Consider the following 18,621-nt stretch of genomic DNA (forward strand, 5'->3'; position numbering starts at 1 on the left):
TTACTAAATAGTATTAGGAATTATTTTCTACCTTAAATGCAGCATTTATCTCCAAGAAAGAATCAAAAGTTGTAGAATAAAAAGAATGTACAGCTTTCCAATCTCCCGATGCCTTCGACTTTTCCACATCATCCCTAGAAAACAATATATTCAAATACTGGTAATGGTTTGATCTTTCCAGCCACTTAGAAAATGTTACTTTCAAATGCACTGCACCTTTAAACTTTTATCACTAAGCACACTTAGAAGACAGAAAGGTATAATATCTGTATCTTTCTAACATCTTCTTTGTCATTTAATGATCATGGTATTATAAGAGAACAAAAGCATAGTTTGTGTTTGATACACCTGAGCAATGTCTTTTATTCAAAATGTTAATTCACAATGTCACAGTTCAGTATGTTAGGACAAATAATTAGCAGAACAGAACAGAATTAAGCTGCAGCTACACTGACTTGATAAAATTTCTCTGAGTAGTTTATTTAAGTATGAAGGCTCCTAARTGACTCAAATTCACTAGAATTTCTACAAAATTTCACTTCTTTTAAAAATCTTTCAAATAGAACTTAATCTTAGGCACATGACAAAGTCATCACTGGTGACAGTCAACATCGTTTCACTAAGGGCCAATTACAYCTGACAAATTTGGTGGCATTCTACAGCTCTGGTGGATGACAAGAAGAATGACTGATACCATCTACTTGGACTTGTGCAAGGCCTTCCCCTGGAAGCTGCTTCCTCTTGCTTTGCTGTAAATGGTGTAACAAATCCTCAGCATGGGGAGACTGAAACCCAGCTCAGCTCAGGGAGCAGCTGCCAGATCCAGCTGAGAAGGAACTAACYCTGCCTGAGGATGGCAATCAGGGGAGAGGGGAGATGGGAAATTGAGGGGTGGTAAGGGCTCACAGCTGGGGATTCAAAGGGACAGGACAATTGCTAATGRTTTTAACCTGCAGAAGGCTTGATTTAGATTAGATACAAACAAGTTTTTTTACCATGAGAGTGGTGAAACATTGCCACAAGTTGACCAGAGCCAATGGTTAATAGATACAAAAATCTGAACATGGAAAAAAATTGAGCTCTTCAGTTCACCTGAATACCAGCAAAGGATCATCTCACTGCAAATTTTCCTTAACACCTCTTTCCTTTCCCACCACATACACACTGAATAACTAAAAAGCATTCCTTTTCCTCACTGGGAGCACAAAATATCAAACATGGAAGAGAGACKTAATTGCCAGCATAACCAAAACACCTAAGACTACAAGGGATTTGCCTGCCTACAGTAAGCCATGCAAACAGCACATTCATTACATTTCTAATTCTGAAGTATATGCTTTGCCATTTTCTGTGTGAAGCAACACTTCAAGCTAGAAAAAGAATTTTGAAAATTTTCACAGTAACAGAGTTATCAATCCCACCATCCTAACCAGACTAACTACTYGTCAGTCTTATTGAAACTTTTTCCTCATCTGAGATTAACAAAACCAAATRCATGAATTAGGTCAAAATGAAAAGAATTTCAAAGCAAGGAAGAAAGTMCACTTTTAGGAATACCAGTATAACTTACTGAAAATCTTTCACGGTTTTGGTTCKAATTGGAAGGGAAGGTTCAGGAGGAGATGGTGCTTTCAGTTCTTGGGGTAACGTATCTATAGACATGCGCTGCTTTTGCCGTACATCGAGGCAAAGAGGTGGCAGGTCTCTCCCTTAAAGGAAAGGTAAAGAAAAATAAATACAATGCATCCAGTTAGTGAAATACAAATAAACAGATACTAGGAAAAACAGAAAACTCAGTGTTYGATTCTAATTCTTTATACAATTATTTTTCTTATGATGTGCACATCCAGACATGATGGAAAAACCGACTAGCTGAAAAAAATAGTAGTGCTGCCCATTATTGTATTTACAATATAGATTGTAAATGTTTAATATACAAACTGGAGCACTGGGGCTCCTTACATATAAGAAAAATCTCAAGCACAACCACATCAAAGTCCAACCATCACACAGAAACAAGACTTCAGTCTGTTTTTCTACATTGYGATATATAATTTTAGCTAGAGCTGACTGTGGATCATCTACAGCTTCCTTAAAGAATCTCTCCAATAAATTAAATGGGAAAAGCAAATTGTTTTTGTCTTACAGAGAYTTAGTGGCAAAACAAAAGCATCTTTGAAAACTTGTCAATAAATTTGGCTGCCTATTCTAGTACAACTGGCAGTGTTTACCATGGTCTTTCTATTCTATTCCCTACTTTCTATTGTTCTGAGAATATTTGATTGGATTAGCATGGCAAGACTTGGCAACAATGCAGCTACTGTGAGAGACAGGGCTGCCTCTGCGTCGGACACAGCTCCAAACCACACCCAGCACGGGCCAAAGCTGAGCCCAGCAGCGACACTGACAGCACCCCTGTGACCATGTATTTAGGAAAGGGTAAGAAAAACTGCACAGCAGCTGACAGGGAAAAAGCATAAAAATAAAAAAGCAGAAAAAAAAACCCAACAAAAAAAAACCTACTCTACAGACACCCATGTGAGTGGAAAAGAAAGGAGGAGGAAGTGCTCCAGGGTCTGGAGCAGAGATCCCCCTGCAGCCAGTGGAGAGCCCATGCCTGAGCAAGGTGCTGGCAGAATTGGAGAGAAGTTGAGACTGAGAACAAGGGAAGGTGTAGTAAGTAGGGAAGGGGAAGGTGTTTTGAGTTTTGCTTTTGTTTTGTTTAACAGGCAATAAATTAATACCCTCAAGTCTGTTCTGCCCATGACAGCAATTGGAAAGTGGACTCCTAGTCTTTATCTCAAMCCATGAACCTTTTAATTTAATTTTCTTCCCATGCCTGTTGAGGAGGGGAAGCAATAGAGCAGCTTCCCCTTGGCAGYCAGCCAAGGTGAACCCACCCACAACATGAAAAAAAATTCCACTGCATTTCAACACTCATTTTACTGACAGTGTCTTCACAAATATCCTCAAAGCACTCTTATAATCTGATTTATACTGCTCATTTTTAAAAGCATTTATATGAATTGGACATATGTTTGGRATAAAAGACACTATATAAACTAAAAGTGTCCTCAAAAGTCAAACGTATTTAATGAAAATCCTCTGTGAATTGTCTAAAGACCTCTCTAAGCTTTTATGAAGATTTGGTTTTCTTAATTAACTAAACATCAAAGTAGTATCACTACTCCACTGCCTACTCCATTTATCACAGCGGGAAACATGCTAAAAAAATCCCACAAATCCAAAAGCAGGTTCTTTTCACWCATGCTCGTGACAAAGACACTGTCACTGTGACTTAACTCAGCCACCATTCATGAGATAAGAGATCAGAACTACCCTCAATCCCCTGARGATGGCAGCAATTACAGATATGGAACCTTGTCCATTCTCACAGCTGGAATTTACACTATTTTAAGAGACGAGTAGTAATTGAAAAAACAAAACAGACACACAGATAATAAATTAATTCAAGACAAGGTGCCAAACAATCCAGCCATGCATATGTTCTGCTATTACAAATCATTCTCTGAAAGCAGGAGGGACTGATTTTGTCTTATTTCTAAGACAAAATGTCTTTTATGTCTAAGAATTTGTCTTATTTCTATACTTGGAGAATAACAAGCTTTTTGATTCCACCCTCATTCTGTCTTCTCAATTTTAAATTGATTAAACATTGAGTTATAACCAGCTGAATACTCTGAAATAATGAAAACAATATTTCTATGTCTCTAGAGGAGACATCTGCTGGCAGACGCTGCTTCTCACTTCAGTAAATTGACGCTTCAGGTGCTAAGCTGGTAACTTGCACCCTGTCAGCAATGTAATTTTCTTTGAAATAAATGCAGTTTAATTTAGATATACTAAAATTCTTTTCTTAATAATATCTTTAACACATATGGTCAACTTCAGTATGTTTTGTCATCATTCAAGTTTATTTGTACATAGATTTCTTTCCTCTGCTGTCAGTAAGGAATACTAATTAAGATCTGTCACATGAGTTTCATTGAGTAGAAACATGARACTTTATGTACTGAGTTGAAAAATGGCCATGACACAATATTGCAAGACAAGAAAAACCAAGAATTTCTGGCTTCTTACCCAGTTAAATCAAATAAAAACATTCAGSAATGCATGACTCCTTTAGTAATGATTAAAAACTTTGGTGAAGAAAATGTCATTGATACAAAGCAGAWTTGAGTAGCCCTGGGAAGTCCAGGGTATATGAATACTGCAGTTATTTTCATGATGACCAACACATCTGCTGGCAGATGAAAATTTTCAAGGTAGATAAAGCAAACAAAACTTGCTTGTATTTGTAAGATTTGAAAAGAACTAGAATAATCTATTTCAYATATAAATTTCACACCAGCTCACTGTTACATTAGAAGACTCATAATATGTGGCAGCTATGCAGCACACAAACATCCCCCGGCTCTTCATGCTGCATTTACCAGCATTAGCTTTTCCACACCTTTGTTTTCAATTAAATCAACTTTCTTTGAACTTGAGCCTGAAGTATTACCAGTAYATGCACATATATACCTACCTACACATAGATAGCACATGTATAGATGCATTTAAAAAACCTCAAACACTAAAACACCAATCAAGCATTATTCCTGAATGCCAGATTAGCAAAAGCAGCATTTTTACCTGATAAATTTGTTTCAATTGTTAATTTCTCCATACAACACAGATATTGCCACAAAATATTTTGAGTCCACCTTCAAATACTACTAAARTAATCTTGTTTTATATAGCAAGGTTGCTCTGATCTTGAAACTACCAGASCATCTGCTCAATTTTACACACTGAGCTCTGTTTCAACAATATATCCTTGACTATAACAAATACTGTCATGCATTAGTGTGGTGAAAATTAACAACTAAGTATTTATAAGGCAGTGATTACAACTGGGACAGCATTATTTCCAGCTAAACTGAGGACACTTCAAGACAGGGTGTTTAGAGCTTACCTTTCTTGCCAGGTACCAAAAAACACCCAAAAAAGTGGAGTGAAGCTTGGGAGAAGCAGATTTCTGGTATGTTATGTAGCAAAGGGAGAATTTACTGGGCATATCCAGCCACTCTGGTTTTCTTTGTGTAGTACAAAATGACTTGAGCAAAACACAAAATCCTGTTTGTAGTATCATTCAAACCTTTCGTGTTTCACTGCCTGCCCTTGTTTTGGAAGCAGAAAGCACCTCTTTACACCACAACAAAAACAGCTTAAAAAAAAAGAAGTCTTGCACTTATGTTTAGTTTTGCAGTACAACTAGCACTGATAAAACATTATTTTAGTAAGAATCTAGAGCTGCAAGTTACAAGTCACCTTTTCCTGCACAACTTTGAAACTGCCAATATTTGTCAATAGTTTTGTTTCAAACTCACACTACTGAGCTCTCTCAATGCAGTCTCTATCGCCTCAAACTCCCTGACTGCTATAAAGCCTTAGTGAACCACAGAACAGTAAGTCTGAAGGGAACTTGTTCAGAGACAAGATCAGTACAAATCTGACAAAAGTTTGCACACTTTTTAATGAAAAATCCCATATTACTGAAATTACATATCCTAGGCCAAAAGCTTAATAAAAATTCCAGGTCCAACCACATCTCATCTAGGCTTCATGTTTCTAGCCTACCATATTAAATACAGAGCTCCACYTTCTACCTTTTCATCAAGTATTGTTATCATAGCACAACAACCTTCCTCCTTACCTTTCAAGCTCTCCCGAACTTGTCAATCGTTGCCTGTGCATTTTATTTTGTGCCATCACTGGCCTTCACCTTCACTGAAAAACACCACCACTCAGCAACTGTCTCCCTTAAAAGCCTTATGCYTGCCTCATTCCCAACATCCTTCAGATGGCAATAAAAAAATTTTTCTCCACAGTTCTGAAAATTTCCAGAGACACTGCCTGATTGCAGCTAGACAWAGAGTATCTGCAGATAGACTACTGAATCAGTATCTTTCTTTAAAACTTCAGACAATTATTTTATCCTCCAGGTCCAGTTGCTTCTTCTTATCTATCTTGTCTTTATGACACAAACTCTACTGAGGATAGGCTAACATATATATCACTGCCTGTACAATGTACAATACAGTGTAATATAATGAAATCTAGATTTCTAGATTTTCTGGCACTACCACAATACAAATATTGGCAGAAAATCTAACACCTTCTTAACTTGGTAACTAAGTAACACAGGTCCTTTTTTCTCTTACCGTTTTTGATGTTGGGCATAACAAGTTGYGTAGGCGAATTTCTGTTTCCGATGTCTTCCTTCTTTTGGTTGATAGTTGTGATGAAGCTGCTGAAAGTGGAAAACTGATTTTTGGCTCCTTCCTCCAAGCCCTGTAATTCAGATGATACTATGCTATAAAGGATTAATACACTACTGCTAGAATAATCTTGCTAGTGAGGTGTTACACATAATTCTTAAATACCTTTTGTCTTGAAATCAGACTGGTAATAACTAAACAAGACATAAACAATGATTCTAGAAGTTCGTTTCAAATTGGATCAGGAAATGTACCATAAAATTTCCTTTCATTACATTAAAAAACTCAAGCACTTATTTGCAGGATATGAAGATATCTTTGGATATATTGTGAGGAAAACACAATACAATTAGAATGCTGTCAATAATATTCTTTCTGTATCCTACTGTCTATCRCTTTTATATTCCTCACTGCATCCAGCTGAGTTTAAACAGATGAAAGTGTCACATATTCCTTTTTCCAAATAGCCCTAATATATTGAAGCAGTTAGACAAATTTCCCAAGATTTGAAATGTGGGGCCAAAAGTCCTAGCCTAATAATAAAATATAAACACTGGCTACCTGGGTAAAACTCCCCAGTGACTCAAAATCGTCAGCATCTGCTGCCACTGAAGGAAGGCCAACCAACAAACATTTGTTAACATAATGCTAAAAGAAACCCTGCTTGAGCACCTGTACRTGCTGTCAACAAGAAGCCTTCACAAGTCTCTGCTAGGAAGTGTTGAGTGCTAATGTGCTTTAACAGTGAACAGAAGTGAAATCACACATCAGACTTCCAAARGATTGTGCCAGTTAGTCTGTTTGACTAATTAGCACTGTGTGCTATAAGATATAGTTATTTACTACACAATTTGCAAAGCAGAGGTAGGATTAAGGGGCTTGCCCAATATGACAGAAGTCTCAYGAAGAATATCTTAATTTTCATCTCAGCTTCAAGTCATCAGTTGATATCAGGAAAAGGCAGAACAACTCAAAAAAGTATACACACTCCTCCACATCATGATTTTCAACCTCACAGTAACCTAAAGACTCATTTGCTTGATATCTGGCATCTGTGCTCTCAGTCAGAAAAAATGTTTCCATGCAAATCAAAACTTGAATTCCCCAAATGAGAATAGATGTTCTAGAATAATTAACGTACTATGCTATCAAATGCTTTAAACCAGTACATTTCCCTTCCCCCTAAAGAGAAATAAATTTGGACTAAGACATGCAGCCAGAGTTCTAAGGAAAGCACTTCCACCACAACATCCTGAAATACCAYCAGGAGGGTAATAACACAGCCCATAAACCTACCACACCACAGAGTACACAAGCTGGTACTCTGCCAGGAATTTTAAATAACTGTGGCACCTACAGCTATCTGTCTATGGMTTATAACTCAGTAAATTATAAATGTGAACAATCAGCAGGACTTCTGGCTTTAAAAATACCAAATTTCAATTTCTAAAATAGGTATTTTTATCAAATTTCAATTTCTATTTCCAAATGTCTTAAATGCAACAAGCATTCCAAAATGAAATGTAATTGCCACTGTAATTTTCAGATTAACATTTCCTTTCAATCTAAAATTTTGAAATATCATTAAGATACTTCTTAAAAATATCCTGGCATGTAACTGGAGAAAAGCAGACCCTGGACAAACATGAATGAMTGAAAAAGAACTTTTGAACAAATCCAGATCTAAGGTTAATCTGCCCTGTCACAAAATATGTGCTCTAGGCAGGAAACCTATGAAGCGCAGGGTAGTCTAATTACAATTGATAAGGAACAGATAGCAGAGATAATTGAGAAAAGGAGTTTTTAATGAAATAAATTATAGTGACAAGCTTTTTGACTGACTTAGCTTTCTAGGTTTTACTCCAGCCATGCCACTGAAATAATGTAGTTGAACAGTTTTTTAAAAGCTTTCTCCTTACCACCTCCCTCAGCAGCAATCATAAATAAAAAAATTTGCATGTCCTCTTCAACTGCMTCATCCTGTTTCAAGTGCAGGTCCAATAATATTAGACAAATATATGGGCAAAGGGTTTATTGGAAGGCCCTGGAGGAATACTGGGAAACTTCATGCTCATTAATGAGAAACTCTGACAACTCCTGAGGGAGCAATCTAGGCCAAGTGCACAGCTCCATGTCTTACTTGAGAATTTTGTAGGGGATCACTGAGCTTCTAGAGCCTAAGAGTCTACAAACACACTGCCATCAAAACCTGAACATCTGCCATCCCCCTCCCACCCACTGTAAGAATAAATATCCTTAGAGGGAGTAAGTGGATCAAAGTAATCTTTAGTCCTGTTTTAAGAGCATATTAATAACTTACAACTCTGCTGGCTTCTTAGTGGAAGTTTTCCAAAACTAGAGGCTAGAGAGGTACTAGCATTATATATAAACTATATTTTCCATTATTGAAGTKAAATGAAATGGTGAAAACAAGTCAAAATGTTTGAAAAGAGCACATACAGACTGCTTTCTGGGAAGAGACAAAATACCATCTAGAAGAGTTTCTTGAAAAGCTTGTAGCCCTAACTGATTACTCAACACTCCTATGCACATGGCAAGCAAAGACTAGTGAGGACTAAAAGATTTTCTTCCCTGTGCACAGAGATGCTGAGGACACTGAGATTACCAAAAGTCAACTGACAATGCAAGAGACTGCACAAGAAGTAGGATTTTCCATTCATAGCTTGAAAGGTGTAACTTTTGACTGATTTTACTTACCGGAATCTCTGTTTGTTCCTTTTTATTAGGGAGCAAATTATTTAGCTTCCCACAAGTTTCTTCCCAGAACCTGAATTCTGACACCCAAACTATCACTCCTTTGGAAATATGTATGACACCTGTCCACAAAACTCTCTTTCTCTCTACCTGTAACATGCTTTTGAACTCCATATACGGCTCCCGGTAAATTCCAGTCCCATCCTGCACTTGACAATCAATCACACTCTGCCAGGTCTGAGCTTCTCTGTAGCAGGTCCACTTAGTTTTTGTCTGTGGCCAACAGTTCAGTGGTACATGACGGCTGTCCAGCTACAAAGAAGTTCTCATTCTTTAAGGCAGTTGGAATTTTACCTGGCTGTCCAGGGACACACACTGGTCATTGGCTGAGCTAAGCCTGACACATTTTAGGCCAGCACTTSTATCTTTATYCTAAGGGACTGGCATTTGCCATTCRAAGTCTRAAGTGGAGATTTTCAAAKGTAAAAATAGCTCCTRGGYACTTGTTCATTASAGACTTCTCCCACCAAAATGGTATTAGAATCACAAGAATAAACATATTTTTGCACATTCTGACAGATTTGCAAAGCTGAAAGTCTTTCAGAACATTGGAACGTTTAGGCAAAACACAAAATTGGCAGATTTTCTSCAAGGAGTTTGCAGTTTGCATACAATTACTTAGTTTAACATTACAATTATTTCCTGACAGTCACAAATATCATATGCTCAATCTTTTCAATTCAAATTATGAATTTAAATAAATGTTAATTTGAATGACAATTTCTCACAAATAAGATACTTACCAAAGATGCTGAACTATAATCTCCTAATCCTGCTACAGGATTAGCAACATTTTTGTTCTGTTGTTGGACTGAAGTAACTTACTGCAAGTTTTAATGTTAAGCTACGTAAGATATTCMACTCATGCCAGGAAAATTTTATGTTTTGTAATATTGTATAGTCAGCAGAAAGAAAATCACAGCTCTGGTATAATTAAAAATCTCAAGATTTCTGAAATGAAGTTATTCTGGCAAACATACTTTCACAATTTTTTTTTCCTATGTTAACTCATTCATCATTTCATCACAATGTTCTGTCATCTTTGCTTCAACACAAAGTAAAAAAAAACGGAAAAGACTTTTTAAGACAAGGTTAAAAATACAAAAGTATTTCCCAGCTACCTCTCTTGCCATTAAGTGTATAAGAGCTGAAACCCTCCACCCCCGAGAACCCTTAATGAACATTCACAAGGCTGCAAACCCTCAGTCATGACTAACCCGGCAGAGCAGACCGTTGTAAAATGTTAACTATAAGTGGATGGAGAATTTATAGCTTCATTATGTCATTGCTTACAGATGCACTTGTTATTTTTAAGAAACTTGAATGAAAGCCTCTCAGCGGAAAGGAACACGAAAGGAAATGAGGATGAAGCTTTCCCCCCTCCCAAATAAAGCGGCAAACCCAGCAAACGAACACGGAGTGGCACAGGCGGGCCCGCGGGCGGCTGCCCGGGCGCTGACGGGACCTACCCCGGCAGCCGCGGTGGACGCCGACGGGTCGGGCGGCAATTTCTCTCCCTCCTTTTCATTTTCCTTTTCTTTTTCCCTCTCCTTCTCCTTTTCTTCTTCTTCTTCCTCCGCTTCGCCGCCCTCCTCGGCTGACGGGGCCGCGGTGCTGCCCTGGCTCAGCTCCGCACCCGGCGGATGCCCCTCGCCGGGGCCGGGGGGCACCTCGGCGGCAGCCGGCGGGCTCTGCAGCGACATGCTCCCGCTCCCGGCCGCCTCTCTCCCCGCGGCAGCCTCTCAGTGCCGCCGGCACCCGAGACCCCGCACGCTCTCCTTCCTCTCCCTCCGTCCCCGAGTCCCTCCGAGGAGCCCCCGCGGGCACCCTCAGCTCCGCTCGGCGCGGGGCCGCCGCGGCACTGCAGCAGCCGCGCTGCTCCCGGGCGGCCACACACCCCCGCACGGCGGGGCGGAGCGGAGCGCAGCGCGGCACAGCCCGGCCGCCCCCGCCGCGGCCCCGGCGAGCAGGGGGAGCGCGGGACGCGGCGCAGCGGAGGCGCCGCCGGAGCCGCTGCCCGGGAGCCCCCCGGGCCGCCGCGCCCCCTACAGACCGCGGGCAGCAGCTGAGGCCGCCGCGCCCGCCATGTTGTTTATAGGCGGCTCATGGAAACGCGCTTGGCGACCGGGGCGCGGCGCGGGGGGAGCGGAGGACACGGCGGCGGAAACTCGGCGGCGCAGGAGCGGGCCCGGGGCTGCGGCTGGGGCTGGGGCTGGCTCCGCGCAGCCGCCCTGCAAGGGGTGTCGGGGCCCGTGTGGGGCACTGACGGGACGAGGAAATTAACGAGTAATAAACAAATACAAACATAAATATATAAATCTGTATAGCTGAGTGAAGGGCCCTCGGGGCGGACACCGCTAGGCGCGGGCAAGCCTCCCTCACACCGAGCCGTGCTGGGTGTTGCTCCGCTGGCGTGGGCTGTGCTGTCAGGGGCACTTCTCACACTGCCCTGTCGCCCCACAACGCATTCCTCGCCGCCTCAGGTCACGCTCCAACGAGAAAACACAGCAATCACCCAAKCATTAATGCTGAAAAAGGCCTTCGAGCAAGTAACACCATGCCCACTTACTGCGAAGGCCTGCACCGAATCATGACATCACTGTGTTAATGAATGTGTGAGCTCGGTGCGGTCTCTGATGCCGGGGGTGTGCAGTTGTGGGTTCTCTCCCTGCATTTGGGGRGGTCTCGGGGAGCCTGAGGCGGTACCCGCTGTCGGAGCCTCAGGGTGGCTCCCTGGGCGTGCTGGAGATTTGCTCTAAGCGTCTGAAGACAAACCATCTTCCGGAGAGGTGCTGTGTTGAACTGGTAGCAATACAACATCTAGACCAGATTKAACACCACATTGGCTGTGGGTACTCACCTGCCCCTTGGCTTGGTGTGTGSAGCTGCCGGAGCCCTGCCGCGAGCGAGGGAGGCACTGTGTATCCCAACCTACATCCAATTTAAATTCTTCAAACTATTAGCTGCCAGGTGAAACGAGTTTCCTTCAGACCACTCTTAATTTTGYGTCTGAAGAAGAGTTTCCCTCCCAGCTTCAGGAACAGAGTGTGCATGGCGTTACAGACCACTTGAGACAAATCTTCAAAATAGTTTTTCAAATGAAGGAAAAGCATGTGATGGTTTTTCTGAGCATTGGCAACTACACAAGTAGCTCCTGCAGGAGCTGTGGGAAAGATCTAAGAGTCATAAAAGCAAAGGCACAATAGGTATTGCAGTGTTGATCTAACACATTGAAAAATTCTTTTCCTTTCTGAAGGAACTGGCAGACCTGGAGTTTTTTAGGTTTTATTAAGAAATGGCTTTGTCTCCTTACCAGTTAAATATGAGATCTGGTTTTCCAAGAAGTTCACTCTCCTCGCTGTGCTTACTTCCCAGTGGTTTTCAGCAGTTTGCATGAATAAGCGGCCTGTTGCACTTAAACAAAGCCCCCCAAACACTCACTCATCTTTTTCCTTTCCATGCCAAGAAATCACATAATGATAGTAATTTCAACAGCTTCAGTACAAGCAGCTTTACACCCAGTGGCAGTCCCCAGCTAGAAATAATTGGCACAACTGTTTTGTGGAGCTCTGCCAGCGTGAAACATGGAAGGATTTGTTTCCTTGAGCCTCCAAAGAGAAATGAAACAAAGAAAAAATTAAATGTAGAAAGGCAAGTATAGAAACAAATTCATATTTTTTTTCAGTTCCATTGAGCTATAAAGGCCTGATTTTTGACATTGTCAAAAACACTGAAATATTTTTCTACCAAGATTATCTCACAAAAAGCTAACATAACATCAAAGACATAAACTTCAATTGTTCGTGCTTTCCTGTGCTAATTGAAGCTGAAGTGCTGCATTGAACTGAACTAATTCAGGTGAATATTTTCATTCATGACAATTRTGAAAATAGGCACAAAAATATTCTTCCTTTTTTTTGTAAAGAGAGCAAAATGACCATATGCTGAAGGAGAAGCAAACACATTTTCCTGCTTCTAACAAATGTAGCATACATCTGGTGATACTGGGAGCAGTGCTGCATGCARTGAGGCAATGCATGTAGACCCTGCAATTTGTTTCCAAATGAACTGGAGTAGTGGGCAATGGAGCAGTGAGAAAAAAARGATAAGACATTCTAGCAGTCAAGATTTGTGCGATATACAACACACAATTTTCAAAACTAAACGGAAGTATGCAATTGCCATTCTACAGACGTCATGAATTTGTTGGCCAGATGGCCTGGGASCCTTGACAAAGGGACAAACACACTCAGTGCCTGTATTTCAAAGGACGCTTTCCTTGATTTTTTTACATCTCTTCTAAGCTGCTTAAAAAGCTTAAATCACAGGGTGCCAGCTACTTCACAGTATTTTTTTGGTGAAAGGGGCAAAGGTAAAGTTCAACTGAGAACTTGCTCATGCCCAATGACACATTGGCTACGTGTACAGTTCTTGCTGTTCCCAGAGGAGTTTGTGGTCTCACCGGACCCCATGCTGRCACACCACACTCAGATAAACATATGCACACTGCAGTAACACCCCTGAATAACTGTGTGGGGCACACAGGCAGGATGTGACYCTGAACAGATTTTCTTGTACGTACGGAAGAACAGTCCTGCCTTAGCAGGTTGTTGACCCTTTTCACTGGAAGAAGACCTTCTCAAYCCCTTATTTTAAAATGCTTCACAAATGTATTTCTTCTATCCAAAGAGTTTGAGTTGTCAGGAAGCGGGGAAAGTCACTGGCACATCTCTGTGCAATGACGTGGCCAGGCACAGACAGCCACTAGGAATGACAGATGGAACCAAAACCAAATGCTAACATTTGTTCACAAATGATTAGTAAACGCTTACAAGTAATAAATACACTCACAGAGACTGGCATTTGGGAGTGATACACAAATGTAAAAAAGAAAAAGGGCGAAATTCCCTGCCTAGTATCGATAYGACAAATATTGATTGGATCTCATGTTTCTCTGCAGTGAGTATTCAAATTCAGCCACAGCCAAAATCACCTCTGGTTTAATTCAGTAACATTACGGGGCAGGTTTGGGCTGTGATGGGATTTTTCCTGGTCCTCAAATGATTTACCATTGTTTGCAATCAAATGGTGTCAAACATCTCTGGTGCAAACTGGTATTTCAGGAACTGGAGTGGCGCACGTCCTTCAGAAAAGGTAGGCTGAATGTACTCCCATTACACACCTGTACTGTGTCTCTTTTATGGAGTAGCACTGTTTCTTTCTCTTCATAMCTTTTGAAGATCTTGTAYACTTCCCAGTACAAAATATTTGGAYCATTTAAAAGATGCGTTCTTTGTGAGATGGACCCTGAGTGGGCACAAGGGGAAGCACAGAATGGCTGAAACATTGAAAAAGGAAGAAAAGGCTGGAGACAACCCATTTCCTTTTTATGGAAGTAGGAGAGAAAGAAACGGTTGGGAGTTTTCCAACWTAGCAGGTTTTCAGCAAAACATTCTGTTTCAACAGAAAGACCTGATTCATTGAAATGGAAATGTTTTACAAAGACGCGTCTTTCTCAATGACCTTTCAGCAGAACKCAGGCAAGATGCCACTGAAATCCACCTGTTACTCTGCCGACTCAGTTGGAGAGCTCACCACTCTTGCCATGTGAATCACGAAGGTTAGAGACAGTGCAGATTCTGGACTCCYGAACTCCTGAGTTGGGTACCCTCCTGTGCCACCTGCACACGTCATCCTTTAGGGAAGATGGAAGCTCATGTCTCCTCAAAAGTCATGACTCTTCTGAGACCGCAGAACCTCAGAGCTTCTAAGAGATGACCCCAGTCTTGTTCATCCCCCCCTATTTGAAGCCATCTGTTTACTTCGAAGTTGGACGAAGGTATAAATTTGAAGAATTTTGTCCAAACGAGTCCACATGATTGTGGATCCATCTGCCACTGCTAACAAGCTAGTCCATTTATATTAATTATTCTTGCTGCAAATTTGAAAATGTCGACCTTGAGCTTGGCTTACTCTTTTAGTCCCTGTTTCATTTGCAAGAGAGAAAAGCTTCTTTAATTCCAGAAGCACATATGCAAGGTGCACTCAAACACTCCTGAATTAAGTCCACATTATTTCCATCATGACTAACAGTAGATGAACTAATCTATGGCTCTCCCTTACTCTTTGGCCATCCTCCAGTACTTGGAAAGTCTAATTAAAAAAAAAAAAAAAAGTTTATAAACATTTATTAAAAAAATAGTGCAAAGAACTCTGATAATTATCTGAGGCATTTACATGCAAGTTGGTTTGTCTTGGCAGACAATTATCTTTCTATTTGGCAAATAGTAAACTTCTGTTGAAGGTATATCATCAGATGGGATGTATCCAGCTTGGGCATTCCTAGTACAGAGAAGAAAGAGGTAATCAGCAGTTTTGTCATATCTGCATCGTTACATTTTCACTTTGGGTCATCACTGACTGGTGTAGTACAACAGCTGCACCAGTCAACTGAAAAAGGCTTTTGGACACTGGTACCTAAGCTATAGGTGATCATCTTGGTTAGTGATTATCTTATTTTTGTCTGCCTGAATAAGGGGAATATTATATTACCTCTTGCCATGGAACAGGACCTTTGAGTTGAAAGAAATCATTAGTCTCTCTTTTAGAAATGCAATGGCTATTTCAGAGGGAGCTTATCTGTGATAACACAGTTTGTACAAATACTGGAAGAAAGATATGGCAAGAGAAACACTCACCAAGGGAAGARTATTCACTTAGCGACCTCTCAACTTTACCAAGGTTTCCATTTCTTCTCTCCAGAAAGCTGGTGTTGGTTATTCAATCTTTAAATTTCAGTTAACTTCACTTAAACTCATACAGAATATAACAGTAGCATGACCTTACACAAGRTATAGCAAGGGATAGACATGAAGGCTGGGAGATTACCCACTACCTTTGTCATGTCTGATCCAGAATTTATTTTTAAATGAGGAGATAGAAGCTGATATTAGAATTTTATCCTATTTCTATTCAAACTGGAAATAAGAAACAAATATGCCATGCTAAAGAAGGTTCAAATGAGGAGGCAGTAATAATGTTTAATTTAGAAAGTAGCGTCTGTATCTTTGTCATTATGTGACCTATAAAATTGTAAAATTTTGTCTGTTAGAATACAGATTTGTTTAGAATGGCTTTGCAAATCTCTGCTTACTTAATGGTTAACAAACGAGTCCAATTTCTTGAAAAAGACAGCGTKCTGGAACTGAAGTGACAGCGAGAGATAGAGTTTAAATGATTTCGATATGCTCCTCCTCTTTGCTAGGGGGAACTGGAGGAACAGAGGGTGCTGGGGAGGCGGCGGTAGCCGGGGCTGCAGCTCCCTCCAGTGCCAGCACGGCGGCTTTTCCAGGGAAGGGGGATGGCCTCGCTGAGAAAGCATTGCGTTCGGCGTTTGGAAATGACTTTCTAGCTCACAGACATGTTTGACATGGTAGAAGTTCCTAGATTTTAAGCTTTCAAGATAATAAATATGAGATAAGATCACATATACAGTGATTTGCAGGAGTATCCTTGAAACTTTTAGGGTAAATGGCGTAGACACCATTAACCCCATAAGTTGGTTTGGGCAGGATTAAAAGCTGGATGCTTGCAGGCTGTCAAGAATTTCACATTTTTAATTCACCATGAGTTATTTCCTTTGTAGTATCTAAAGGGGATGACTACCGTGCCTGCTTCTTCCAGCATCTTGGTTAGCTAACTCTAATTGCCTTTCCTGACTGACTTTTACAAATTGGAGAGATGTCTGAATTGGTGGAGGTCTTGAATCTCYCAAGGAAAAAAGGCCTCTGGCACACATATGATGGTAGCCACATGCTGCCCTCCCACCGAATGGTGCAGTCCTTGCTGATAAATCTGCAACTTCCCTGCCACACTTCTCAGGCTGGTCTGTAAGATTAATCACCTCTGCATTTCATCTTTAGGCCTGTGGGAACCCAATGGGAAAGTGGAGGAGGAGCCTCTACAAGTGTTAGTGCAGAGCAAGCCCTAAGGGCAGTTCTTCCAGAATCTGGTTCCTCGTGTGCAGCTGGAGTCCGGTTTGGATCCAGCTGTGGAACTGTAGCATAGGCACTGATGCGTCCCAGCTCAGCACCGGCCAAGCAGAACCTGTTGGGTGCTTTATCAGCCTGGCTTTCCTAGGCTCAGCCTTCCCTCTTCGAGGGCTGCTTTACTTCCCCATCTTCCCTGCTCAGGGCAAGTTGTTTGAGAAAGTCAGTTTTTTTCTAAAAGTGTACCAGGGCTTTCTCCCCCCATCTCCTGTAAACACTGTCAGTTTCAAACCCAACKCTTTTACAAGATTTTCTTAACTTTCCCACATTGCTATCAATTTCAAATTTCCCCTTGGGTGCTGCTATAGTCCCACTGCTTTTCAGGAGCTTGACTGGAGTAGCTATGAATGTAGAGACAAGGAACACCATGCAGTGCTAAAGCAGCCACAGACCAAAATGACAGAAGGGAGAGAAAAACTCCCAACAAGACTCCAGATTGTTCTGTAATGTCACTATAGACCCATCACACATAGAGACTGAAATGCTCACTGTACCTCTGAGGAGCACACCTGAGGTTTCATAGCAGATTTGGAGGCAGKCAGGAACTTCAGGACATTTCTCCAGCCAGCATAGGCTCAGACACCAGAAGCTCCCTGGGTGCCAGCAAGAGGCAGCAAGTGACACAATTCATGATTTTCCAGAAGCACCAGAAGTGTTTATGGATGGGTGCCAAGGACACCCCTGTGCTGTGCAATGTGGATGCCACACAAACACCCTGCACCAGTGGCACATGGCTTCAGGAAGCGCTCAGTGCATCTTGCAGAAGGTATTCACCAAGGGCCTTAAAAAATGCACAAATGTGAGTAAATAAGATCAAGATGTGTTTTATGGATACTGTCTGTCTTCTTTTACATAAATACTCACACTCACTCAAAACTTCTTCCTTTCTAAACAGTGTCTATTCTGGTAAAACCTTGTCCACCAAAAAGCACAAAAAACTCTCCATGGTTTGTGTGGGATGAAAGGAGTGATGCAAATACAAGTGTAATGGTGACTAAGGTTACTTAATAAATGAATCAATAACACTGCTTTGTTTCTACCACCTTCAGAGGGAATGTGCACCAAGTGGTTAATAATCACATCTTCTGTCCTTGCCTCTCATAGTCTGCCTGTATTAGGAAAACTCCATCACAGGGCTTGACTCTAGGGGCAGAAACTTTATAAAGGCAAAGAATTGGTCTAGATAATAGGGTTCATATACCTGACTTTTTCATGAATTATCTTTTAAGAAATGTTTTCCCTTTAAAATCTTCCTGAATACATTCTCCTAAAAAAAACCCCAAAAAACCAAACCTATTTTGATATTTTTTGCAAATACCTTCACCTTCAGTGGAGTTCCTGAGACACACAGTAAGGCAATAGAAAATCCTGGAGTTAGAAAACACTATTGATTCAAATATAAATAAGAAATAAAAAAAACAAACAGCTGTACCAGTTCCCTGTATAAATTATAATAATTCTTGAAAATATGCTGGAGCAGGGGAAGCACTCCTCTGCCTGAGAAGCAGCAGAAG

The 18,621-nt window shown here is 41.0% G+C and overlaps 1 protein-coding gene across 2 annotated transcripts in view; it reads right to left on the reverse strand.

Moving 5' to 3' along the window:
* HECTD2 (HECT domain E3 ubiquitin protein ligase 2) overlaps positions 1 to 18,621 on the reverse strand; it is a 60,906-nt gene that overhangs the window by 22,802 nt on the left and 19,483 nt on the right. The window contains exons 1-4 of one of the 2 annotated variants that reach the window (XM_057370932.1): positions 10,529 to 10,948; positions 6,228 to 6,357; positions 1,571 to 1,709; positions 32 to 134 (exon numbers count right to left, since the gene is read on the reverse strand). In XM_057370932.1, coding sequence (XP_057226915.1) covers positions 32 to 134; positions 1,571 to 1,709; positions 6,228 to 6,357; positions 10,529 to 10,762 — 606 coding nt within the window. In that variant the 5' untranslated portion in view covers positions 10,763 to 10,948. Of the gene's footprint in view, positions 1 to 31; positions 135 to 1,570; positions 1,710 to 6,227; positions 6,358 to 10,528; positions 10,949 to 18,621 lie in introns of those variants that run through there. The other variant, XM_057370933.1, reaches the window with a different exon arrangement.

Source organism: Malurus melanocephalus, unplaced genomic scaffold (assembly GCF_030028575.1).
Source record: "Malurus melanocephalus ecotype Western Australia unplaced genomic scaffold, MMel_1.1 scaffold_137, whole genome shotgun sequence".
NCBI classification, from domain to species: Eukaryota; Metazoa; Chordata; class Aves; order Passeriformes; family Maluridae; genus Malurus; species Malurus melanocephalus.